Source organism: Harmonia axyridis, chromosome 1 (assembly GCF_914767665.1).
Source record: "Harmonia axyridis chromosome 1, icHarAxyr1.1, whole genome shotgun sequence".
Classification (NCBI taxonomy): Eukaryota; Metazoa; Arthropoda; class Insecta; order Coleoptera; family Coccinellidae; genus Harmonia; species Harmonia axyridis.
The window spans coordinates 35,403,749-35,431,114 of record NC_059501.1 but is presented as its reverse complement, the minus strand read 5'-3'; the positions used below and the strand labels follow the sequence as shown (position 1 = coordinate 35,431,114).

The following is a 27,366-nucleotide window of genomic DNA, read 5'->3' as shown; positions in this document are numbered from 1 at the left end:
TCGTATATACAACTTACATATTATCGTTGAATTAGCATCATCCAGTTATATCCATAAACAAAACATACAAATTTTGAACTGTCAATATCCGACAACACACAGAAACACTTCTTCTGAACTACCGGACGAATCTCTTGCAGAAATGCTGTAAGCGATACTCGCAACTACCACCTCGGATTCCGATGGTAGCTTTGTATTATCTGAAAGCTTGAACAAGACTGAAACGTAAACGACTTTTATGGAAGCGGAGTTTCACCTGCCCCTCATTACAAGTCGACTCACCGGCCAGGTTATTCGCACCTGTCTTTCTTTTTCCTCACCATCGAGGTAGAGAGAATATGGGTAATCTATTCGAATGCAAGGACAACGGAAGAATCGAAAGAACCTTCAAGGAACTAGTGATCTATGAACCATGCATTGGGATATATTGGTGCGCTCTCATCGATCGATTTGAATAAATGGCTCAAATTTTGAGACAAATATTATTTTTGGCTAGTCAATCCCTCTTATGAAATAAAGACCAAGCAGCAGCCTAATGGAAAAATGGTTACCTTATGGGTGAGCATTGTTTGTCGCGAAAAATTGTTTCATTCAAGATGTTCTCCTACGAGAATATAATATAATAAGTTTGTGACTCGAGCCTGAAAGTCGAGTGCCACAAACACACGAGTGAGAAAAAGGAATTTCTTGCCTAGGTAGCAAAATGATTATTCTCAATGCGAATAAAATGTTCGACATTTTCTGATAATCAATATTTTTTGTCACCTTTCTTATTTCTGGAGGAGTAAGTACTTCTAAGTCGATATCAGTGTCCATAATAAACATATATCCGATATTTTTCCAAGAAACTGTCAGATATTTTATAAGTTCCAACAATTGCGATTTCTATCAAATTTCGTTTCGATTTATCATTAGAGGAAAAATATAAAGATTGTAGGAACTGTAATAATTTGCAAATACAATATCCTACATGTACATTATAAATCATCGAAAAAAAAATATATATGTTTAACTCGACAGCAAAGTAGATTGACTGCCTTGGCTGAATTCCTAGACTCGCTACCCTCAGCTATGAACTATCAGCCGCGGCAGTCAATCTACTTCTTTGCTGCCTAGTAAAACAAATAACTATTTCTTCACATGATGAATACTATACTTTTCCTGCAACTGCACAAATTTAAATAATACAAGTAATGTTCCTGATCCAATTCAAAATGGCCTTCATTGACAGTACCTATGCTTTTCCATAGAAACAACTTTTCAAAAGCCAAATTTCATAGGTCTATCAAGCGAGGTGTGGGTGAAATGCCCACATGTGGGAATAATATTCCCACAGTATGAGCAATACATAGTTTTGAAATTCAGTAAGCTTTGAAGAATAACCTACTTGTCATAGCAGTTGTAGGAAAATTCCATTTTCCAACATCGACACCCCGAACACGTGGAAATTTTTCATTAGTTTGCTGTAAGATGCATCTTAGTTTGCTGCCATGTCCTTTTCATAGATGAAGTTTCATGAAATTTTATGGATAGATAAAGATTTTGAGTGATCTGACAGCTTGTTCGAATCATATACTATCCTCAAGAAGTGTTGCATGTTTTAATCGGAAACCAGTATTTTTTTTTCTTAAGTATGTAGTTAGTTGACACAACAAACTAACACACTCATATCGATGTTTTCCTTTATATTCAATGAACATTTGGTCAAGGAATAGCGTGACTAATGTGTATTCGATTGATATCGACGAAGTACGTTATTTAATTATTTAATTAATTGATTCTCTCGACAATCAAGCTCGAAAATGTTTCCTTTGAGGATAGGTTCAACTGTTTCCAAGTTATAAGAAAAAGGGAAAAATGGCGTGTAATGAAAAGTTCTCATATCTTTTTTACAACTGATACTACAAGGATGAAACTAAAACATTCCACAAGCACTTTTTCCACTAGAACCCATTGGTGTTATCAATTTCTGTTATTACAATTAGTTTTGAATTTTTGCGACAGTGAACTGTTGGAGAGAGAAAATGGCTGAATTTTGGTGTACAAATAGTTTGGTGAGGACCGCAAAATCATTATTTCTCGAAGAGGCGATTACAACTGGCCACCGAGACCTTGTAATTTTTTCTCAGGGGTCACTTGAAAGATAAAGACTCAAAGATCTTAAAGATGGAATTCGAATTTACCGAGGAAATGCACACAGCTCCAATTGTGTGAATTGGTCATGGAAAATTTCATGAAAAGCCGAAGCCGTGGTTATCAATTGGCTCATATCATGGCATACCTTCCATTTAAAATGAAATAAACATTAATTCAATATCTTGAAATCTAGTAACTTTTTTTGATATCAATATAACCACAAAATTTTTTTTAATTGAGAGCAAATCTTGCTGATCGACATGAGTTCAGCTGAGAGTCTCTGAAATGGATTGCATTTTCATATCTCAATCATTATCATAATTCATAATATCATCAGAAACATAGGTAGAGACGAGAACCTCGTGCTAAAGTGTAAAACGACATTCTTTTCATTTTGACATGAATATTTCGATTTCAAATAAATATTGTTAATTTTGCACTATAGTTTATTATTTTATTTCCTCTTTCACAGAAAACACCTAAAACTATCAAAAATCCTAAAATATTATATTTAAATAAAAGTTAGAATGAAATAGAAGTGGTCAGATCGAATGCAATCCATTTCAGGAGATTCGATAGATTTCTATACCAAAATCTATTCGACTTGGAATCTCAATCGACAAATTGAGGAGGCGTTTCCGCGTTTCATTAAACTCGGCTCAAATAACACGCTCAGTTTGCGATCATCATAATGTTGACACATTCATAGGAGACAAGAGGGAAGGGGTTATTGGGAACATAACTCCCTCCATCCATTGATAAGAAGATTAAAAAAAAATTGGAAGTAATAATTCATAAAAAATTGAAAGATTTACCCCGAAGTGGAGGTAACTCTGCCTCCATTAGTCAATTTTACGTCAATTGTTCATCCAAAAGATGTATTCCTAAAGTTATTAACCAGTGTTACTCATCAGAATAATTTTTATAAAAAAATACTCACATAAATTCCTTTCCCTATGAGTTCAGGAGATATAAACCTCCTTCGGTATTTGATCTTCCGAGGTCGGAATGGCAATTCCCTCAAATGCGCCCCAATGCAAGGAAAATCTTGAATCCTCCTTCTTTCTGTATTGTCCAATTTTAAAGCTACCATCATATGTTTTGGTTCAAACAGAGTCATTCCCTTCTCATTAACCAGATAGTAAGATACTTTGCCTGACATTACATCTCTGGTAGCCTCCTTGGGAATGACAATGTTCAATCCAGAAGGATTACTGACTAACATAGGTATCCGAGGAGGATCTTCGACTACTTCTAACTTCGGTTCTAGCAGTTGAACTGAAGTGGATGCAGTCGAAGATTCCGAAGATGAAACTTGACGATTTGATCGTTTTTTGGGGACGACACTAGGACCTGCTTCCATCTTGGATTCCTTTTGATAAACAGGTCGGAAGAGCATCGATAATCTTGGGAAAAAGTCTGGAAATAAAAGAAATCACTTATGAGAAATTTGAAAACAATAATAAATTAATTTTTTTCTATTATTGACACAAGATCTACTGCCTACATCTCATATTATTCAGGAGATCAGGAGTATAATGTTTGGCAAAAATCGTTTTAGGTCCTGTTCTCATTGGGCCAAATGGAGTCGTAGTCGTCCTCCGACTAATGACAAGCAATGAAGAACCAGAACAACGTCTAGGAGTCGCTTAGCTCCTTAGGGGTTGTCCATTAATCACGTGATCTTTTTTTAGCATTTTTTAAACCCCCCTCCCCCATTGGTGATACGTAGTGAGGTTTAAGACCACCCCCCCTCCCCCTTCTCAACATCACGTGTATTTTTAGTACCTACAACGAATCTTAAAATTTTCTGAATATTATCTTAATTTAAATACAGGTATAAACTATAATCTTTCTTCTGAAATTAAGGACCATAATAAAAATGTCTACACCTGGTTGCAAGTTTTTTTTGATTGCCATAACAATAATAATAAACGAAAAGTGTAATCATAGGAAAAACATGAATTGTACTAGTACATGAATATATTTAACGTAGTCAAGGTCACTACACGCCGCGCCGTGCCGCTTAATATTTGTTTAAAAATCGCGAGTTTGACGAAAAAATAAATACACGTGATATCTTACTACACCCCCCCTCCCCCTTGTGATATTTTCGTGATTTTTATTAAACCCCTCCCCCCCCTTTCAAGCCTCACGTGATTAATGGACAACCCCTTAGCAAAATAGCGACGATCATAAGAATTGATTATCTATGAATTTGAATGAAATATGACATTCGTTATGATATTGTGACCTTCAGTTTATCAAATATGATTGTTTTTTTGTTATAAGTATAAGTGTTTTTGTTTATAAATATAAATATATAGGTATGTCATAATTATGAATATCTTTTTTTATAGATTCATAATCAATGTATTGATTATGTGTAACGTTAATATATTTCTATTACAGAGAACCCTGTTGCAATAAAGAAGCAACGATGAGATGAACGAAGAAGTCTAACTCCCTACTGCCCCCACAGCACTATCCAAGACCGATGACCAAAATGTGCCTGTTACCAGCAAACCCAAAGCCACCATAAGCAGATAATTCGTATGCTCATCCTAGAGGACTCTAAAGCTGTGACCACAGTTTCCAGTTTTCTCCAAAAGGAAAATATGAAGGCCACATCGAAAAAAATGGTGAATCCAAGAATTCACATTCAGGTGATCACTACAGAAAAGTAACCAAACAGCTCGAAGCCTATAGAACGCTGGCTTCAACATGTACCTTTTAGAAGAAGAGATACCACTGAGGGTAGTCATCAGAGGTCTACTTACCATCTTCAAGGTAGATAGAATCCGCGAGAAAACATTTGGAAACAAATATTTGGAATAAGAGTTGCCCGCCCTGATGGTTTCCCTACCAACCAACATGAAAGAGAAGAACTACAAACTGATGCGATTTTATGAGGTAGTCGTGGCGATATAAATACAACACAAATCCACAGAAATCCAGCAGTGCAATAAATATCCCCACGCATAGGGAACCTGCAGAGTTGGCCCAAGATGCGTCATGTGTGGAGGCAAGAACCCGTCAAGAAAGTTCAAGAAGGCGGTGGTTTCACCAGGAGACTATGCCAATTATAATGGTCCGCACCCATCAGCTAGCTATAGGGTATGTCCCAAATTCTCCAAAAAATGAAAGAAGAACGTCCCTTAGAACAACGTATCCAAAAAAGGTAGACCCTACAAAGCAGCCCAGAAGATAAATTTGAAGCCGACCCACAGGCATCTGAACAATTATATTCCCGAGGAATCAAACTACAATTCAAAAAATAATTGTTTCAAGAGAAAATGAACTACAAACTTCGTTGAGAATTTGTCCGTTTCCCTAATTTTGCCGGTGTGTATACAGGGAGTTTCCTGATTGAATGTCGACATTTATGGGGGTGATTTTTGGTCTCATTTTGAGAAAAAAACTTCATATGAACATACGTCTTAAACGTCTTACCTTTTGAGATACAGGGTGGTAAAGTTTTCAAAAATAAAAAAAAAATTAAATATGTATTCAATTATGAGCAAATTTGATCTCTTGAATTTTTTTAGTCTGACGCACAGGTTTCATCTAGTAGTAGTAGTAGTAACTGATATTTATTGTTAAACAAAAGGCCACCGACCTAGGGTCCTTCAGCCTTTTAATTTACATTTTTTTTTATACTTAAATATAATACATTTTATAACATATAATATTATTTAATTGGTATTCAAAATTTTCAAAAGTGTTTGTGTAGGGTGTTTTCTTGTTGACTTATTTATTCCATCGTCATGGTATTGTTCAATTATATTCTGATGTTCAATGAGTTTAGAATGAAACTTCTTGTTGAGTCTCTTAATTCTTTCATTTATCTGTTCAATTCCTGTCTTTTCATATAAAAGTTGGTTAGGGGGATTATGTAGAATATTATTTGGATGTCGCATTCTTGTTATTTTTCTCAGGGCTGCTGTTTCTGCTACTTGTAGATTTTTCATTGCTCTGGATTTGCAGTTTGCATACAGTGGGTGAGCATATTCAATCAAGGGCCTGCAAATTGCTTTATATTTTTTTGCTGCGGTTTGTATGTTGATTCCTTGTGACCTATATGTTAATTTGGCAAAATATGTGGCTCTGGAAATAGTCTTTTTCTTTATCATCTTTGTGTGAGCATTAAAGTTGTATCTGTTGTCAATTTGAACTCCTAAATATTTTATAGTTGGTGACGGTTTTATATTTATTCCATTGATATTTATAGATGGTGAATTTGGGCTAATTAAGTGATCAAAGATGATAAACTGAGACTTATTTGGATTTGGTTTCAATCTCCACTTGTGGAACCATGTTGTGATTGTATTTACTTGTTCTTGTAGGTTTTGTATACAGCCTTGTATTGTTTTTTCATGTACTATCAATGTTGTGTCGTCAGCAAATTGTAGCAGATATTGATTTTTAGATGGATTGGTGTACATATCATAACAATAGAAATTATACAGTGATGACGAAAGTGGAGATCCTTGAGGTGTGCCTTGATCTGGACTAAAGTGGTTGGAAACAGTATTATTTATTTTAACAGTTAGTTTTCTGTTTTCTAGGAAATGCTGACATATCTTTATTAGGTAGTAAGGGCATTTTGTTTCATTCAACTTATATAAAAGTCCTCTGTGCCACACACTGTCAAAGGCTTTCTGGATGTCCAAGCATAAAGCAGCAGATCTTGATTTTCCTAGGGTTGAGTTTTGTACATTAGATATGAAAATTGAGAGAGGATGGTTTGTTGAATTATTTTCCTTGAATCCGAACTGAAAATTTGGTATATGTTTGTTTATATGTACATCTAGCACCTTCTTTATTAATTTTTCGTAAAATTTCCCTAGTACTGGAAGCAGGGTGATAGGTCTGTAGTTTTCAACTTTTCGGTTATCTGTATTTGGTTTATGTATATTTATTATGGTACCTGTTTTCCAAATTTTAGGGAATATGCTGTTATTCAAACAATACTCATAAATTTCCCTCAGTTTCTTATGTGTACTCTCTTTCAGTGCTTTGACAATGGACCATGGGATGTTGTCGACTCCTGGTGTTGAATTTTTAGATTTATGAAGGATATAAAATCTACGTTTGTCTCTGCATGGTGATATTGTCATATGTTTTATGTGTTATGTATTAACGATATTGTTATGATCATGCATAGAAACGGTTTTTATTTTTTTAAACGAAAACCGTGCATCGGATTGAAAAAAGTCAAGTGATCCAATTTTGGTAAGAAATGATTGGGAATTTCAAAAATAGTTTTTATTTCAGGGAAAATATGTGGCGAACCATCAATGTCTGCCAAAATAGGCAGGTCAAATTAAATTAACTCAGATCAAATTTTAAAAAAAAGTGATACATTAAAAAAGCCTCTTGATTCATCGTACATCTATGACAAATTTCATTGAAATATTTGATAAGGGATTGTAGATATTAATAATAAATTTTTTATTTTTCAAAACTTTACCACCCGGTATCTCAAAAGGTAAGACGTTTAGTGCATATGTTCATATGAAGTTTTTTCTTAAAATGGGCCCAAAAATCACCCTCATAAATATTGACATTCAATTAGGGAACACCCTGGATTATGTTCTCCAAAAAAAATTATTATCTATTATATCAAAATTCATTAATTAACTATTATCTCAACTCAATCGCTACAAATCTTGATCTTGATAGAGTGCAATTAATTTCCTGAACTCCATTGATTAGTTTGAATCTCAGGCAACATTATCGATACAGTTAAGATGTTTTCTTCATGAATACAAATACATTACCGCTATTCAGATTATTACACTTGAATGAGAAATATTTTGTTTGCTGGAGATTACATCGTATTTTAATAGGAAACTACATAAAAGAGGAGGAGCAACGAAGCATTATTCAATACTGATTTAATCAAGAAACTAGAGTTCGGAAATGTTGGTTTGCCCTATACATCAGTTTGAAGAATCACTCAATATCGCTCGAAACACTATGGAATAGTACTTCCTTACAGCCATGTGAATATAACAATATCGATATGGAAAAATTGGAACACTCTTGTTCACTGGACGTCTTTGCCGCACGTTATTCAGACAACAAAGTTGTCATTATCAGAAATTACAGTAGGACTACAGTAACCTGCAGCTTCATCAAAGTAAAATTGAGTGAGATGAAATATATATGAAAAAAAGTATATGGTTTATTTTTGTGGTTAATTTATTTTAAATCAAATCAAATTTAAATGAGGAGCTATTTCGTTATACGGGAGAAGGATTGGAAAAAACCTATTCTGCAAAAACTCAAAAAAGCTTTCTTGAATTTAAAACTTTTATTGGCAATATGAATTCTGACAATTTTTCATATTTCATAATCCAAGAGTGAATGAGCAAATCATTAAAGCATCATTGAATGAATAGAGCCGAATTATGTATAAAAAAAATATGTGTGTCTTGAAAAATTAAGAGAATATAATCTTATATTATTTAAAAAATGCATCATTCTTGAAATTAAGAAGCAAAATTTTGGCATTAATGTCTAATATCAGTCTTTAAAGTTTTTAGTTGGAATGTAAATTCGGAACATAAATTAACTAAGACGTTTTTTCAACTTCTCAAGTGAAAACAAATAGATACTATTGATGATAGGTACACGCTTCATGTGGAATAAAAAAGAAACCTATTATACCATCATTACATAAGAATTCAACATGATATCAATTATAGTAATAATGAGAAATGGTTTGTAGGTACTCCAAGTATTTGATTTTGATATTCGGTATAACGTTTTCGGCTAAACAGCAACAACTGGAGACCATAGTATGCCATCTACTTACTCGTCAAAAATAAGTTGTTTTCAAACCAAAACTAGCATAAATTCTCGAAATTTTGAATGCGAAAAATGAGAAAACAATAACAATCATCAAGTTAAAAGCGAAAACACGAAGGAAACATAACTTATGCTAAGAATGAGTCTGAGAATCGTGTAACCATCAGCTGAATATAAAAAACAAAATAGCAACAAAGAATGACAAAATATGTAACGATGTAAGAGCTAAACATGTCAACAAATAGAAAAATAAATTGTAGTCATAAATTGGTCAGAAAAATGCAAAATAGAGATATAACAACAAGTGCATTCAAGTTTGTGTGTATGTTCAACAAATTATCGTTCTTCATATTCTCCAAAAAGTCTAACTTTGTGTTTGTTTGCAGCAAAATTTTGGCATTCTCATGTCCGCTGAACGTAATGTGGTGTCTCATTATTATTATCACATACTCAAGTACAGAGCCAAAATAACTTCGAACATGATATCGATTATGAAACAATGAATCATATAGATGGATGAATGCCATTAGTGATTTTTCTATCTAATTCACCAAAAACTTACATTCAGACGATAACTTGCACCTCGGGCTCAACTTTACGATCAAACCAAACACCACTTGAATATCAATGCGAAATAGGTAATGGAATCTTATTCCGTGGCAAAAACGTTCTAGCAGCCAAATGCCGATTCAAAATAGGTAGCCACCATTGCGACAATATCAATCATTTTAGACAAGGGTCTACTGGATTTTATTTTCAGATGCGCAAAAATAATTCTGCAATCCTTTGTTGTCAATGCTATAGCATCCGATACGAAAGATGTATTTTCAGGTCTATTTGGTTGGGCGTATTGATGAAGTGGAAACGCTTCATGGCCAATACAGTAAATATGCAATATTCACTACACGATTTATTATACACCTTTGTTTTCGAACTATATGCGAGCCAATAGAATGATTAAACTACAGTTGGACCTATAGTCTCTTAACTTGGCGTTTGAAGCTTTTGAACAATTTATTTATTTATTTAACATAAGCAGGAATCCTAACAGGAATAACCCAATTACAAGGATTCACCACAAAAAAGAAGATATTTACAATTGAGAATGAACATAAACTATAAGATAAAACATATCAACAATATCAAAAAAAATAAACAATTCAGTAATTTCTACATAGATACAAATATAATTTTTCCCTAAAAGCAACTGGAGAAATATTGAAAATGTCAATAAAAAAAATGTGCCAGTTATAAAACCGCATGATTCTCAAGAAAATGGAGTTATAAAACAACGACGTGCGCGCTCTTGGAACATAAAACAGTTCTCTTCGACGTCCGGTGAAAGCACGAGTGTTCAAATAATTCCTCATTAATGAGAGGAAAATCGAAGTGGCCATTCATTATCCGATATAAAAAAGTTTGATCGAATACGACCCTTCTTTGCTCCAGAGTAGTCAATCTATAAAGCCTCAACCTTGCATCATAAGGACACTCAACTTGTCTATTCCCGAACCTGTAGTATAAGACTCTAGTGAACTTTCTTTGTACCCTTTCGATCCGATTAATATACAGGGTGGCCATTTGAAAACGAAACAGACGAGATTACAGACGATATAAAGTTTTTCGATAGAAATGCTCGGACAGGTCGATTTCTGTTTCGAGGGGGACAACTTAAGATGTAGTTTATGGACGCATAGCGCTTCAACCCTTGCTGCTACAACCCCCACCCCCAATTTTTGAATAGGGAAGATGGGGTGAGTGATACCTCAATTTAAAGGTATTTTTATACTGATTTCAGCACAGTAATTGTTTTTTCATTTTATGCATTAGTTCTCGAAATATTGATGCGTTAGTTAGTTAGGAAGGAAGCCACAGTCATGGTTGTTTTGAAGCTCAAAATGTCGAACACTACAACTGCCATGAAAACACCACTTCATTTTCAAATACTTAGTTGAGAATATTTCGAGAACTAATGCATAAAATGAAAAAACAATTACTGTGCTGAAATCAGTATAAAAATACCTTTCAAATGAGGTATCACTCACCCCATCTTCCCTATTCAAAATTTGGGGGTGAGGGTTGTAGTAGCAAGGGTTGAAGCGCTATGCGTCCGTAACCTACATCTTAAGTTGTCCCCCTCGAAACAGAAATCGACCTGTCCGAGCATTTCTATCGAAAAACTTTATTTCGTCTGTAATCTCGTCTGTTTCGTTTTCAAATGGCCACCCTGTATTTGTGATATATCCTTCCTATATTGTTTGTTTATATATGCGCCTTTTTGGCTCTAAAAGCACACAGAACTGAATTTTGGTATATGAGATGTAATTAACTATTATGTTATTGCTATCTAGGTCTTGATGATAGGTACTATCCTCCTGAAATTAGGCTCTAATATTCAAGTGATTATTTCACATTTGAAAACCAAATATTGGGCTTTCTTATTTTATATTTTGAATTTTCGATGGTTCAGATTATGCAATCCACATGAAATTCTGCATCGAGCTTGAATTTGTTATTTTATATCAACATACAATATCTCAAGTCCGTTGTTTTTGTGGTCACGGGAATATTGGGTAACTTTTTTGGGCGATCGATCATTTCGTCACAATGTTAGATTTTTTTCTTTGGTGACATTTATCAATTTTGAAATATTGAAATCTTGGAAAAATCTGACGGTGTTAAATCCGGAGACCTTGGTGGCACCGAATATTTTAGTTATCTGAAAATCACAGATTATCAAAGGTGAAGATAGACACCTGGTTAATTTGTAGTATTCAAACTTTTGATGATTTTTATAATAGGATGAGGAATTTATACAGAGTGTTTCATTGGTAAATGTACATACGTTAACCTGAGGTAGAGCTGCCCTAGACGAGTCCAAAAATCTATATATGATAGGTCTAATCTTCCCCATAGCCGAGATACAGGGTGGTTTATAAATTCACCAATATTTTCAATCCCTTATGAACCACCCAGTATATTTGATTGATATTTGGAACGAACAATTTACTCCATAAGGTCCTTTGATTAATTTTGAACTGATTGAAAAAGTCAGGTCCGTATTAGAAAAATATGGGACTCTTAACAAGCTGAGATTCAACACCCTGTATAGTGGAATATTGGAATTTAATGGAAATATTCGGAAAGAGCAGAGATTTTTCAATAGGGATCAGTAAATTTCAATGTCCCGCACGTCATTCAACTCATCAAAAATTTCGGACAAAAATTTAGTTCAGTAGTGGAATTTCCCTAACTTCTCAGGAAAATCGTACATTGAGATTTAATTGGAAAATTTTCTTGTTCGCTGATTGAATACATTAATTCAGTTGTATATCCTTCCATCCTGATAATTATTTCTCGCGAAATGATAAAATTGTGAGAAATTATTTCCTGTTGAATTCCACTAGAGACACTAGAGTTTATTCGAGTAGGCTTCAACAATTATAGACTATATTCGTGAAAATGGCCATTTTCCAGGCGCGGATCCAGGGGGGGGGATTGGGGGAATGTTCACCCCCAAATGGGCCGGGCACCTCTTAAATTTTGCCGCCCTTCCTAGAATTTGACATACTAAGGCTCAAATAATTACAAGATCAGCAAAAATTTCACCTTCAACACATTTTGTGAAAACCCATATCAATGAATGGCAAAAAATGACTTTCCAAAATGGCGGAAGTGTCTGGGTTCCACATTTTCAGTATTTTGAGTATCTAAAAGTCACCCCCCCCCCCAAAAGTGGGGCCTGGATCCGCGCCTGCCTTTTTCCAACATCAAAATTGAATGAATCCCAAGAAAGTAGGCACTTAAATATCAATTAAGTCATTTTTGAAATGATAAAGATACGTGCAGAAAATAGCACTAGGATGATTGCTCATGCTCTGAAAGTACGGCATGTGACTGTATGGCGTAGATTGGAGAGAAATAACCTTTACCCTTTTCATCTCCAGAAAATACGATTAAAGTCGATAGATTTTAAAAAATGAAAAATAATGGATAGAATTTTTATTATTTTATTATTACGGATGAAGAACCATTTTCACGAGGAATAGCATCTTCAATCTGAAGAATTCGGATATGTGGGCTGAAGAAAATCCTCATGAAATCAGGTACATCAAAACCCAACACAAATTTTCAAAGTACGTATGGTGTGGAGTTTAATATAAGACCCAATTGATTGGAGCACACATGTTACAGGTGGTCATTATTTAGATTTCTTTCAAAATTATCTACCTGCATTACTCAAAGATATGGACATTGCAGGAATGTATTTTCAGCATAATGGGACTTCACCTCAATTTATAGATAAAGTCAGGAACTTTTTGGACCCGAACTTTCCAAATATGTGGATAGGAAAAGGTGGATCCCATACATGGTCCGCTAGATCACCAGATTTCAATCCTGTTAATTATTTCGTTTAGGGATATTTGAAATCCTTATTGTATTCGTCTCAAAATATGAAGTTCGGAAATTCTCTCACAACTTATCGAAGTTGCATGCAATAAGATCCGTAATAATCCGGACATGATGAAAAAGGCTATTTAACATAATTTGAAAAGGGCAAGAATGTGTATCGAGCAAAACGATTGGCCTTTCGAACAACATCTGTGATTTTTGAAATATTTTTATCTATCTATAATTAGGCTATAGCCTGATTAATTATACTGTATAAGACCAAATCTTTCATTTATCATTAGAAGTATACTATGGGTTTTCCTGAATTAGCCTAATTAATCAATAATGAAGTGTTCAACATTATAGTGTATAAGACCAAATCTTTCCTTCATCATTTCCAAAATGAAGTTAAATAATAAATAATACTATCTGTAACCAAACAGTGCAAAAATTATAAATCGTAAATCTTCTTTGCTTCCCATTTTAGATTTTAAATGATTCAGAGTGTGAATTTCTTACATTTGCAATGATCAATGAAGAAGAAATTAAGCCTGAATAATAAATTCAGGTTGTTAACATTTTACGTCTACTCGAAATTTATGCATGGCGTACTTCGCATATTAATGCCAAGCATCAGATTTAACGATTGTATATTTTGATTTCAGATTCAGTTATTTCAAATCCTGTGCCAAATGAATTACTGACAACAAATATACGGAAAATAAATATTTAATAACTGAAGACATGTTCTGAGAATACCTACCGAGATCATGTACCTAATACCTATGCACATTTTCTGAATTCCTCAACGTACTCATTTATAGATACATTATGCAAGGAAGAATTATACCGGGTGGAAAACCCCGAGGCCCACCCCAGATGCGGATCTCATTCTGAGGGAATAAATAATGATAATTTGAGAATCTTTTTTTGTGATGTGGAGAGGGTAGTTAGAAGCACAATTCAAAATTAGGTGAAAAAAAATGTGGAATCGCAATCTCAAAGAATAATGAGTTTCTTTATCCTTAGAAGCACGATTTAGGTTCGCAAAAATGGCGAAAATGAAAATATGGAGATTTTTGAATTGGTAATGAAGAAACCAATTTTACGCCGCCGATACAGACAATGTTTTTTGGTAAGAGATATTGGCTATTTCTATGCAGAAAAATAAACATCTCTGCATTATACAGAGTGATCATAATTAATATTCGAAAATTAACTACTGTAATGGCCAAAAACTTACTGAAAAAAGTTCAGAAGCAGGAAACCATAATCAAAATAGAAATTAATTTTTACGTTCAAGAAGATATAGAAATACAGGGTGTGCCATTTGAAATAAAATAATTTTTGGTCATTTAATACAGAGTTGATTTTTTCTGCATAGAAGTAGCCTATATCTCTACTCGAAATAACATTGTTTGTATCGGCGTAACTGGTTTTTTCATTAATTACCAATTCAAGGAACACCATATTTCTAATTTTTTCCCTTTTTCTCCTATAATGGTGCTTCTAAGGATAAAGTGACCTAAAAACAAATCATTATTCAAGCTTGCAATTCCATTTTCGAATTTATATTCAGGGTGTTACAAGGAAAAAAGTGTTACTTTGGTCTATATCTCTGTTTTCGAGCACCCTGTATATATGAAAATTATTTCAAATTGTGCTTCCAACTATCCTATACACGTCACAAAAAAAAATTTCGAAATATCTTCATTAACTCCCTCAAAATGAGATCCGCTTATGTGGTGGACCACCCCGTATAGTGGAAATAGCAGTAGCAAAACAGAAAAGCATGGTGGATTAGTGTACGAGTAATAATAGAAGGTTTTATCTAGTGAGGTTTCACATTGCATCAATACATTAATCTTAAGAGTTGAATTAAGCGATCTGCGATGTACTATAAGTACATATGTACAGGGTGGGCAAATTTCGATGTTTTAGCACTACAACTTTTGAACCAGAGGAGATAGACAAAATCTGATACCCACTTCTCGATCTCTTTTTCTGAGAAACTAAAAAGGGTAGTTTTCGTTTTTGGCCACCTTCTTTTGTTTTCGAGTTATAAGCGAAAATTGGAAAAATGGCGAAATCGAAAAACAGTTATATCTCCGCTAATACTCATGATAGAGCTCTGAAATTAAAACATTATACAGGCACTTTTTCACGTAGAATCCAGTGGCGTGCTTGTATTTTCAAAAGGGTTTTTAATTACGAAGCTATGACCCAAAGTTATGTTTTTTTAAATGGGAACACTAGATTTTTGTGCCATTTTCTGAAAGCTTAATTTTTCCTGATTTCAAAAATATATAACATCGTATGATTCGGATCAATATAAATAATAGAAAATGGCCAAAAACCTCTTTTCACCTAAGAGTCTCAATATTTCTATGGTTTCAACTGTTGATGAACACAGAAAACTTGAGCTTTCTATAACAAGAGCAGTATCCTTCCGTCAATCTGATTATTTCTATGCTTTTCACTTATTTCTACAAAATTCGAATCTAGATATGTTTTATAAATTTTTTATCTAAAAATTGATTTGGAAATAACGGAGAAACCACAAGATCGAATTTTTCAATCGACAGAGTTGTAATGAGATGCATGTATCAGGAGATTATTTACATAGGTCTCCAGAATCAATAAGCACAAGTACCAATCCATTTTAAACAGCATATGAAACAATGCATATCTGATTGAACTCAACATTTTAATTACGAAGGGACAAACAAGAAATAATATTTTACCTAATAATGACAACAATTGCACAATGCACAGTCGACACCTCTTCTAGATATTTCAATAGATGAATATTTGAAACTGTGTTCAAGCTACCTAGGAACCTTTTTCCAAGTTCGTTTATCTTTTCGAAACTATTTGTATAAAATGAATATAGATTCGAATTTTGTAGAAATAAGTGAAAAGCATAGAAATAATCAGATTGACGGAAGGACACTGCTCTTGTTATAGGAAGGCTCATCAACAGTTGAAACCATAGAAATATTGAGACTCTTAAGGAAAAAAAGGTTTTTGACCATTTTCTGTTATTCATTTTGATACGAATCATACGATGTTATATATTTTTGAAATCAGGAAAAATAAAGCTTTCAGAAAATGGCACAAAAATCTAGTGTTCCCATTTAAAAAAACATAACTTTGGGTCATAGCTTCGTAATTAAAAACCCTTTTGAAAATACAAGCACTCCACTGGATTCTACGTAAAAAAGTGCCTGTATAATGTTTTAATTTCAGAGCTCTATCATCAGTATTAGCGGAGATATAAATGTTTTTCGATATCGCCATTTTTCCAATTTTCGCTTATAACTCGAAAACAAAAGAAGCTGGCCAAAAATGAATACTACCCTTGTTAGTTTCTCAGAAAAAGAGATCGAGAAGTGGGTATCAGATTTTGTCTAACTCCTCTGGTTCAAAAGTTGTAGTGCTAAAACATCGAAATTTGCCCACCCTGTACTTATATTGCCTTGTAAAATTTCTAATTGTAAATGTTTTTCTTTTTTTTATTCTTCTATCTTGTATGAAATTTTCCCAAAAAACATATATCTATATTGCCTTGTGAATATCGTGGTGAATTCCCAGGATGAAGTATTATTCAAATGTGAATTTTTATCGGTTGTTCAAGTTGTTTAAAAAAAATGATGATATACCACTAATAAAGAGAATATATTATTGGCATGACGGACAATTTTTATTTCCGGAAAAATGTTCATAATTTGGATATTCATCCTTTCACTTGATTGAAATAAATATTTCAGTTTCTTATTATTGGATAGTACAACAACAAAGTATAACGCTCTAACAGAAATTAATCATAGATAAATAAGATTATCAGAAATAGCCTTTGTTTTATCTGATATTAATCGATGTTGAGTTATGTGGTACCATAGTATAAGAAATTTTGTCGATGTTGAGCGCCATCTAGTTGTACTCACGTTTTACTCAAATTTTACTGTCAAAAATTGGTCCGTAAAGTGGAGCCCTATGAAGAATTCGGTGAAGAACTAAAATATTTGAAATAGGGTGGTCAGAAGATTTCTATATTTTGATATTTTTTCAGCTCTGTTATAAGCATTTACGACAGTGGCGTGTATTTGTGATAAAAAAGTACAATGCTACAAGTTATCATGAAATCACTAATCACGTCCAGTCGTCATGAAATGATATCTCTAGGTTTTTTCAGGATTTATGAATGGAATAAACTTCATTTTCCGGAATATCGATATTTCAATTGAATGTATTTGAAGAATATTCGATTGATATTATTTTGTTATAGATTGAGTGAGAATAGGTATAGTTTCTATCAACATTAAGTTCCTAATGTCATAAGTTTCAATGAAATTTCTCAAAAGCTATATTTAGCTTTTGACAGTTGGTTTCGATCATTTTTTCCCAACGTTTTACGATTCTTCGAGTTATGTATTTTATTATTCACCTGTAATAATTTTTTCTGACCGAAATATCAGCCCATGTTTTTATGAATATTTGAAGAAAAGCACACCTTGAACAACCAAATTATATTGAAATATCTCAATTATGTTGAAAATAAATGAAATCATGTTTTATTTTTATATTTAACTCATATTTAAAATTGAAATGAATATTTTCGAATGTAGAATCTTATATTCAATTTTATATTTTTTTCATTGATAATATCGCAATTCTATTCATATTTCTTCGGATGAAAACCCCTTTCTACTATTATATGAATAATTTTAATTCAATTGTATCTATCAATTTGTTTTAATTATTCCTGAATAGAGAGTTAAGTGATCATTCATACTTTTATCGTAATGCGAGACGCAATTATTCGAATAAATATTCAATGAATATTCGAATATTCAAATGTAGTGGTAACTTAATAATAACATAAAAATTGTTGGCAATGTCATGCGACCCCTTTTCAACCACGCCAATGAATGAATTATCGTATTATTTCTGCGCCATCTATAGCTCATGATTCAGCGCTATCTATTATCGATTTACTTCTCCAAATCCAACTACAGTAGCGACCCCTGGTGACCATTTCCTTGCCGTCAAACGGCGGTTGGCTTACTATCCTTTCCTTATACTATGGTGGTACTGATGATATGTAAAAAAATTGAAACCACTTAATATAAATTTTCACAAGATGATCACCTCTTGTGAAAATTTATATTAAGTGGTTTAAATTTTTTTACGTTTTGTTGCGATTCAATGTCTTCCAGCCAACCCTATATACTTTAAATAAATAACGTCTTACACATTCTGAAGAATTTAAAAAAAAACTTACGACTACATCTTTCGTTAACGCAAGTGGCCAAGTGTTGGTCAAGAGTAGCAATTACATTTATTCAGGTTCATTTTGGATGGGAAAAATGTAGGCTCGTAGATTATACTGGTGGGAATACGATTCCATATTTTTGTGCATATTCAATGTATCGTTCCATTTCATCGATGAAAATCATAAAAATATGCTGGCAACCTGTCTCTTTGCTGCTTTCCACACAATTAAATGTGTATAATATTTTTCATATTATATATGTTTTGATTTCTGAGGTGGTAAACTTTTGGTTATTGTATGAGCAGTTTCAATAATTTCAGGTGGATATTTCGATATTCAAGATCTAATTCGTTCGATACATCCTTTTTCGTTCGTTTTAATGCTAAATATTGAATCATGTAATTCAAAACTGAAAATGACTTTTGAAATCGTTAATAATATGACAATCAATTTGGATCACAGAAAAATGTTATTCTCTGTTATCGGAATAGTTGTGTAACAATAGTTGTAAAATGAACATTTATTGGACAAGAATCGGCAACTTTTGAAACGGTCACAAAATTTTTGAACTTTCTCAACTAAAAAAAATTGTGTATATTATCGTCACATTTGAACTGATGAAAATATCTCTAATCTGTTCAGGTATACTGTGTGCACGATGGCAATAGAACGGTGAGATGTCTTTGTGGGTAGTAACGTGATATTGCGATTGCTGTTATATGTTCATTTAAGACTATGAGAATAATACTTTGCTTTGAGATCTATTTCCTATGGCAGTCAATAATCGATTTCCACTTCTCTTATTCTTCTTATTTGATCTGCTCTTGATGTTGATGATCGCAGACAACCACGTTTTCACTTATCTTAAGATTCTTAGATGGTTGTCTGAAAGCGTTTCATTAGCAAGACAACGCTGGTAATTATATACTTATCAAACTTCAGACTTTCTCTAAAAAACAGGCATAGATCTTTTGCCGAGAAAACAAAATACTTCAGTTCTTGATTTCTTCGAAAATGCATGGGATATGTTGTGAAGGAGACACTTTACTCATTCCTCAACAGACTTTGACTGAGTTAATATACACGAGGTGCCTTTAGCAGACATGACCAGAGTTATTTGAGTGTTTGTTCCTGGAACAGTCGATATATCATTTCCTCGAAGTATCTATAATTTTCGAATTTTGAACAAGGAATGGTTTCAAATGACAAGGTTCCCAGAATCAATTCTGTCCGTCCGTCCGAATTTCAATAATTATCGAAAGAAAATACATTGAAACTTGAAATTATGGGGGTAGGTTATAATAATAATAATATTCATTCATTCCAAAAAATTATTACAAAATGAAAATTGAATTTGTCAATGGAGAAACATATACAGTGTCCCGAAACTATGGTGTCAAATTAAAATAGAAGATTTCCCTTGAAAACTAAATGAGACTTTCCTAAAAAGTATTTTCTCAAATGTAGTTCGTTGCAGAGATGCAGGGTGTTGAATATGAAATATTCCAAGCAATTTTTTTGGTTGAATGTTGAAAATCTAGTTATTATTTGGACCAGTAATTGGGATTGTAAGATTAATTTCTACCAAACAAATTTTTCATTAGGATGTTTGTATTCATAAGTGCGCAATTATCTTGACAGTTTTTCCAGATTCATACAAGTATACATTTTTCACTCAAAATTGAATAGGGAATGCATAATTTTTCTGATTTCACCAGTGGCGAAAAAATAATGGAGAAAAGGGACCATGATGCCCTTCTTGTATGCCACTGGTGGCAACTTTAGATGTATACCTACGTTTTTTTTTCGAAATAAAGCATCTATTGAACACAAACATTCTTTTGAGTTTAATTGTGAAATTTTTTGGAAACTGTGGAATATAAAAATTAGTTTTATTTTTTCATATTCAACATCCTTTATAATTCTGCAACGAACGATATTTGAGAAAATAAATATTAGGAGTCTTATTAATTTTTCAAGGTGAATCTTCTGTTTCAATTTGGCATCCTGTACAAAGAACTGAAAAACTATCCATCCCAAAGTATTTCAAGGAACATAAAATTCATTCAAAGGAATATGGCTCGCATTCAATTATAATAATAATAATAATAATAATCGTTATTTAGCACTCGGCTATTATATATAATAATCAAATCAATCAATAGCTTCGAATCCCATTTATGATCAAAATTGGAATTCCGTGAATATGACTGTTATAATTTTCGCTTTTCAGATGATTTTAAAACGACAGATTTTATCGCGATGAAATATTTATAAGTGAAATAACAATTTTAATTAAAAGTTTCATATTGAACGTGTCATCAAAAACACATCAAATTCAATACCAATAAAAGACGAAAAAAAAACGATATTTCTGTGATATTATGAGTGCAAATAAAAAAAATAAATGATCATATCATTAGAACTAAGGAAAATTCAAGAAACACGTGGTGTCTCAATATATTGCGAACAAATTCAGGATATTGTTCTCCTAGTAATTTGTAGCTGTCAAGGTCCTTTGGGCTTTTAGCCGAAAATCTTTCTTTTCCAAGATACAAGGTGTTCCATATAAATAACAAATTCGTCGATATTTTCGAAACAACTTTAGATATATCCGAACTAGATTTGAGAAAACTGACAGCACATTAAGATGATAATTTCACGTTGAAAGCGAAGACTTCAGCTATTACAGGGTGGTCCATATTTTGGTTCAATAACTTTGGCGTCGGATAGGACCACTCTTTCTAATGGGAAAAAGTTCATATAAACATATAACAAGCTACATTTTACAGATTCGGGTATTACATTTTCGAAAAAAAAATCAGTTTTTTACCTACTTATAACTCTAATACTATTCATTGTTTTAATTTTCAGCTATTGAATGCTAGATAATGTAATGTTTCGGATTAGGTAAGTGTCTCGTGCCAAAATTATCCAGTGACGTAGATATAGGGGTGCGATGATCCTTTTCCTATTGAAAATCTATACAACTTTCTTTTTTTCGAAAAAAATAGTTGGAGTTTCACTAAAAAAAAATATCTTCTGAATTTTTTTCATAAAACATAGATACCATTTTTGCGAAAATCGAGTTTGAAACGAATTCTATCCTCGAAATTCTATAAAAATCAATTTTTCAAATTTTCCCGTTAGTGATTAATGAAAGTACAAAAATTGACGTAATGATTTTGAATGCTTTCTGATGGCGTTCAATTGAACATTTAAAAAACACTTGTCCGTTTCAAACAATAAAAAATTCTTGTGAATATTTTTTCTTCATCGCCTTATCAACAAGACCTATCCAATAAGACAAGATTTTTGTGGATCCGTTCTGTACGTGAAAAATATTCGTCACTCGTCCAAAATGACTTCCGAATGAAATGATGACATTTCAACTAAATATTATGTTACATTTTGGCTTTAATGACGCTTTAAACCCAACTATTTTTGGTGCTCCTATGAACGACAAGAGTTGAAAACTGACAAAGATTAATGATTTTGAAACTAAATATGTATGTATTAATCGATTAACCTCGCTATATCCTCAAAACGGATTGAGAGACTTCCTGGTAGTTTAATGGAAAAAAAATAGAATATGAGTTCAATAACTTGCACAGTTTATTGTTTGATCTGGCATTGCGTCAAGACATCTTGCAATTGTAACCTGTTAGGAGATGATCGATGTTCTAGGATTTGTTTCATTTTTAAAATAGTTCATTTGGGTCATTCACTCTAAATAATTTTTACGATCCACCACATGTTTTCCACCCATACTCATAACATTATACTATAAATTTGTTAATACGTTATGTTTTTATATCCGTTCAATATTCGTTGAAGATGAAACGTAGTGTGAATCATAAATTAAACTTTTTATGATTAGGATTGAGAGAAATGGTTTCATGAATACAACACTGCAGGAGTGACCAAATAATCGTTATTCAATATCAGAAATACATTGTGCTATTTTTCAACGCATTCTGAAACTCAGTATAAAATTTTGTTTTTCTTGGATTCACTTGAATTATTATGAAAAATCAAAACTACGAATTCAATAATATACTGGGTGTGTCATTTTAAATGAGGAAGTAGTTGTTTGTTTTCGGTATAACCGGATGTTGTAGAGATCTGAAAATATTTTAGGGAGAATGATCATTGTCTCCCAACATGCAAATTTTCAGCACAAAATTATGATTAGTTTTTTTATGAACGTCTAAAAGGCCATCGCGGTGATTCACCCTGTATAATAATTTGGGAATGAATAATGAGGAAAGCACTGATGTGAAGTCAGTAGCTCTTGTTAATTCATGCGAATGAAAGTGCGATAAAAATCTCCTGACTTCTCCTCAGTGCATCCTTTTTGATATCCTGAATTTTCTTCGGCTCCGATAAAGCTTTCAACATAAAATTTTGCATGAAGCTTGAAACGATTCTACCATAGGTATATGATACCTACATGCGAATATTCTTCTTGAATTTACTGTGCTTCTGGTTAAGCGATCAAGATGGAATTATGCACCAGGATTTAAATTGCCATTCTATATTCTGATGTAAATTTGGGTGTGCTGTTTTGAAGTTAACAAAATTCGAACGGACACATTCACAGAACATCTGCTTGAATTTCGCCCAAAACTGAATTTAACCGCGGGATTTGAGGTTCGATCCTACCTTAAAAATTGAAGTAATATTTTATCACATCATTTTTTATTTCCAATCTTTAATTTTGAACCCGCGATAATGTACCTACACATTTAGATGACAATAACTTTGTCAACTCACATTCTATTTTGATGAAACATTTGGATAATATTGGCCCAAGATGATTTAAATCTACATGTGAAAACCATAACAAAATTTGTTCAGTAATTCTGAATATTTCCGTGTACGTACAGACTCGCAAATATAAAAAAAAATACTTTTTACCTTCCGGTACCCTTTCGCCCTCCTTATTCTTTATGTGTCTATGAATATACTCTCAGACATAAATCAGGGGTTATAGAATTGATTTCTCCTAAACTATAAGATTACCACACTTGATACTAATGCTATTCAATTTCATAGACAGAACTGCATATAGAATTAATTGAGAATGAAATATGTTAATTCTTGATTGGAATTTAAAGCATGCTCCATATTTAATAGTTTTATGAAATTAATGAGGTATTAATTATTGATGCAGTTTTGAGAATATAATCAATTTACCTTTTTGAAGTACAGACTCGCAAATATAAAAAAAAATACTTTTTACCTTCCGGTACCCTTTCGCCCTCCTTATTCTTTATGTGTCTATGAATATACTCTCAGACATAAATCAGGGGTTATAGAATTGATTTCTCCTAAACTATAAGATTACCACACTTGATACTAATGCTATTCAATTTCATAGACAGAACTGCATATAGAATTAATTGAGAATGAAATATGTTAATTCTTGATTGGAATTTAAAGCATGCTCCATATTTAATAGTTTTATGAAATTAATGAGGTATTAATTATTGATGAACGTTTTGAGAATATAATCAATTTACCTTTTTGAAGTAGGAATGTTGAGGAACGAACACTTGCACACACAAACTGTCGAAAAAATCAAGCATAATTCATACTAGTCCTTGTGGCCACACTTTGTCGACGTTCCATGTTGGATTCGATATCTCCATTGTATTTAGAATAGTTATTATTAGATATGTAATCGACATTTTTGCCCCCTTTCAATGCAGCCAGACTATGCAGGGGCTTAAAATTAGAAATACCGCTTTCATCTATAAGAACATATGGCATCCTTCCAGATTGCACTCCTTGAAGTGCTTCTTTAGGTATCACAGCTTGAAAATCGCTCCTAATTATCAGTACAGCACAGTCCATTTTCATTCTCTGCACCAAAAAATCCTCAAGCGCCAGCAGATTCTGGGATTTGAGCAGTTGCAGAGGTATCGTTCTGGAGTTCGATAACGTGAAACCATTCGATAACAGCATCCCCGATTCCCTTATTATTTGACGTATTCTCGGGTCATATTTAGCTTGATCGGGATTTCGTTGTAGTCTATCCACTGCTCTCCTCAATGTGAAGTCTTTGCTCACGAGTTTATCAATCAGGAACATTCTCTTCAAGAACTTCTGCGTGTTGTTCCCATAATTTTCCAGTTCTAGTGACTTTTGACACGATAATTCGTCAACGACATCTGTAAGCTGTAACGCTTTGCCGAAGCAAATGGATTGGTCGATGAAGCGTTGAAAATCATCCTTACCTAACTCGAAAATTTCGTGAAATTTATTGTTCGTGAACCTTTTAGTGGCAAAAGCTATACTGTCTTCCAACAAATTTATCACGTCGTTTTCCATCTTAACTTTATATGAATGACTTCGGCAATGTTCCAACATATCGTGAAGTATATCTTCGTCTACTTTACACAGTTTTACAAATGCTTCGCACATTACTTTGTTATCATTCACCATGAGCTCCTCAATTACGTCCAAAACTTTATCAACACCTTTACGAGAGCAATTAATTATTTGACTGAGTTTATTGACCTTTGAATCTCTATAGTCGTATGAAAGATATTTGAATAGTATTTCGCAAACATCATTACGTTCCGTTGGAGTTTTCATAAGCTCTATAATTTCTGCCAGAAGCGGAGTATCATTCTTGAAAATATCCGTGAAAATACATCCTATTCTTTCTAGAGCTAATAACTGATCTTTAGGCCGTTCCTTGAATACCTTATTAGCTGCTACAATTGACGATTTCAGTAATATTTTCAAACTATTTGAAGAACAATGATATTTTTCACTGCTATTTTCACCGTCATTCAGATTCACGTGGGTCTCGATGATATTTTCAGGATGAATGCTATTTTTATATCTTATTGTCGATGTCTTACGAATCATTGTGAGCAAAATGTCAACTAACCTATTAATAGTTTCTTTATCTTGAGTTATGCTCGACGCTATTTCACAGGCATCTTTTTCGGTTGCATACGATACTAACGGTCTCTCACATTCCATTTTCAGCTTCCTCAGCTCTTCCAACCGTTGTTGCAAATTCAATTTTTTGTCCTCTATATCAGTTACCAGTTTCTCCATACCGTCGCCCATCAATATTCTTTTTAGTTCTTCCAATTCGAGTCGATCTTTTTCTTGCTTCAATCTATAAGTTTCTGAATCGATTTCTGAAATACCAGAATCGGAATCAGATGACTCAGAATCAATCAGATCCTTATCGTTGATGAATAAAATTATGGCTTCTTCTTCTTTTTCAGTTTCCTTCATGGAAATATCTTCTTCGGTTAGGTTTTGTTGCATTTCATCATTCGTTTCTTCCTCAAGAATAGCCTGATTATTTTCATTATTTTGAGGGTCCTGTAATTTTTGCCTGCGTTCTTTCCTCAACTGAATGTATTCTTCAGTAGGTGGTGGAGGCCTTTCTTCTTCACTAAGTGCAAACGTAAGCTGCCCATCAGCTGTAATTGCTGACTGAGTGGGAAGAAACATTGGTTCATTTTCTTTCTGTGACATAATCAAACCGTTAATGAGTGATGGCTTTCCATCTATATTTATGGTAAAACCGGGGTTGTATTCCATTCCATGTTCAGTTTGAATGGTTTGACCAGGTACAAAGACTTCACCTTCTTCGGTGTGTACCATTTGCCCGCTTACAAATACCTCCCTTCCTGATGATAGGGTTACCATTACACCTGAAATTTTTTTACTGTTTTCTCCTTCTGACTCATTCAACAGGAGTTCATGCAGATGTGCATGTTCCATATTTTTCAGTACATCTGAAATTTCGTTCATTTTAGGAAGTAAATTCATAATTTTTTCTGATTCCGAGAAGAATTCATTTACCCCCAGAGTTTTCTTTAAATCGTCAATTTCCATATCTATAGGTTCTTCCTTATTAGGTTCTGCTATTTCTTGAACAACCCTCTTAGCGTCTTCTTCAAACTGATCCCAGTCCAATTTCCTCAAATTTTCTTTCACTAGAGCCTTATATTCCTTAGATTTCTCCGCAGCATGACGCTTTCGTCTTTTTATAATTTTCTGTAACATAATTTCCCATTCTTCTTCTTGACGTTCTTTGTCCTCGAATATTTTCGCTAGACTCATTGTGTATTTACCGTAATGATGTAATTTTTCATCGGCTTCAGTAGTAGCTCCTTCGCCACAGAACATCGGCTCTTTAACATCATAATAGTCTAGTTCGATTGGAATTTTTTTGAAATCCTTCAGTTTAATCAGTATTTTATCAGATTTTTGAGACACTAAAACATCTATAACATCTCCATCCCTAACAGCGTATTCTAAATCGGCTTGTAGCACTATATTCATTTTTTTGTCTTCAACAGTATAAACGAAAACACCGTTACCATTTTTTTTTTCGAGGATGCTTAACAATAATTTTTGTGTCTCATTATCAGTATCTAATATAGGTGTCAAATAAGTATAGTTTTCCATTTCTTTGTGCTTTAATTTACCATAATTCTTGACAAATTTTGATCTTTTCTTCTTATGGTTTAAAAGAACTGGTATATATCTCTGAATTTTGGAGCCTAGTAACCATTTTCCAGTTATTCGAAAAGTTCGGAATGCTTCTCTAGGTGTTAAGGGTTTGAGAAGAGGCAAGTAAAAATTTCTAGTGAAAATCTTGCTGGCTCCAGTAATTTTACAGAAAGATAGCACAAAATTTACCATTTTGGATTTTCAACAGCACAAACAATCACAAAACACAAACACAAATAATGTTTGAATTGAAA

The 27,366-nt window shown here is 33.2% G+C and overlaps 2 protein-coding genes across 4 annotated transcripts in view; both read right to left on the bottom strand.

Annotated features, from left to right (window-relative positions):
- The window catches only part of LOC123680901 (ras-related protein Rab-23), a 45,455-nt gene extending 42,247 nt beyond the window's left edge, over nucleotides 1-3,208 (bottom strand). Inside the window, exon 1 of one of the 2 annotated variants that reach the window (XM_045619026.1) lies at nucleotides 3,077-3,208. The gene's annotated coding sequence lies outside the window, so the exon portion shown is untranslated. Of the gene's footprint in view, nucleotides 1-17; nucleotides 225-3,076 lie in introns of those variants that run through there. The other variant, XM_045619023.1, reaches the window with a different exon arrangement.
- Nucleotides 3,209-3,473: 265 nt separating this feature from the next.
- On the bottom strand, nucleotides 3,474-27,366 carry LOC123680866. 2 transcript variants are annotated; one of them, XM_045618984.1, is made up of 2 exons: nucleotides 24,145-27,366; nucleotides 3,474-3,555 (listed from the first exon to the last, which is right to left on the bottom strand). In XM_045618984.1, exon 1 carries the CDS (start codon nucleotides 27,302-27,304, stop codon nucleotides 24,203-24,205), a length of 3,102 nt encoding a protein of 1,033 aa, XP_045474940.1. In that variant the 5' UTR covers nucleotides 27,305-27,366; the 3' UTR covers nucleotides 3,474-3,555; nucleotides 24,145-24,202. The 2 variants fall into 2 exon arrangements, with proteins under 2 accessions (XP_045474940.1, XP_045474943.1); XM_045618987.1 differs by lacking the exon at nucleotides 3,474-3,555 and adding an exon at nucleotides 11,380-11,671.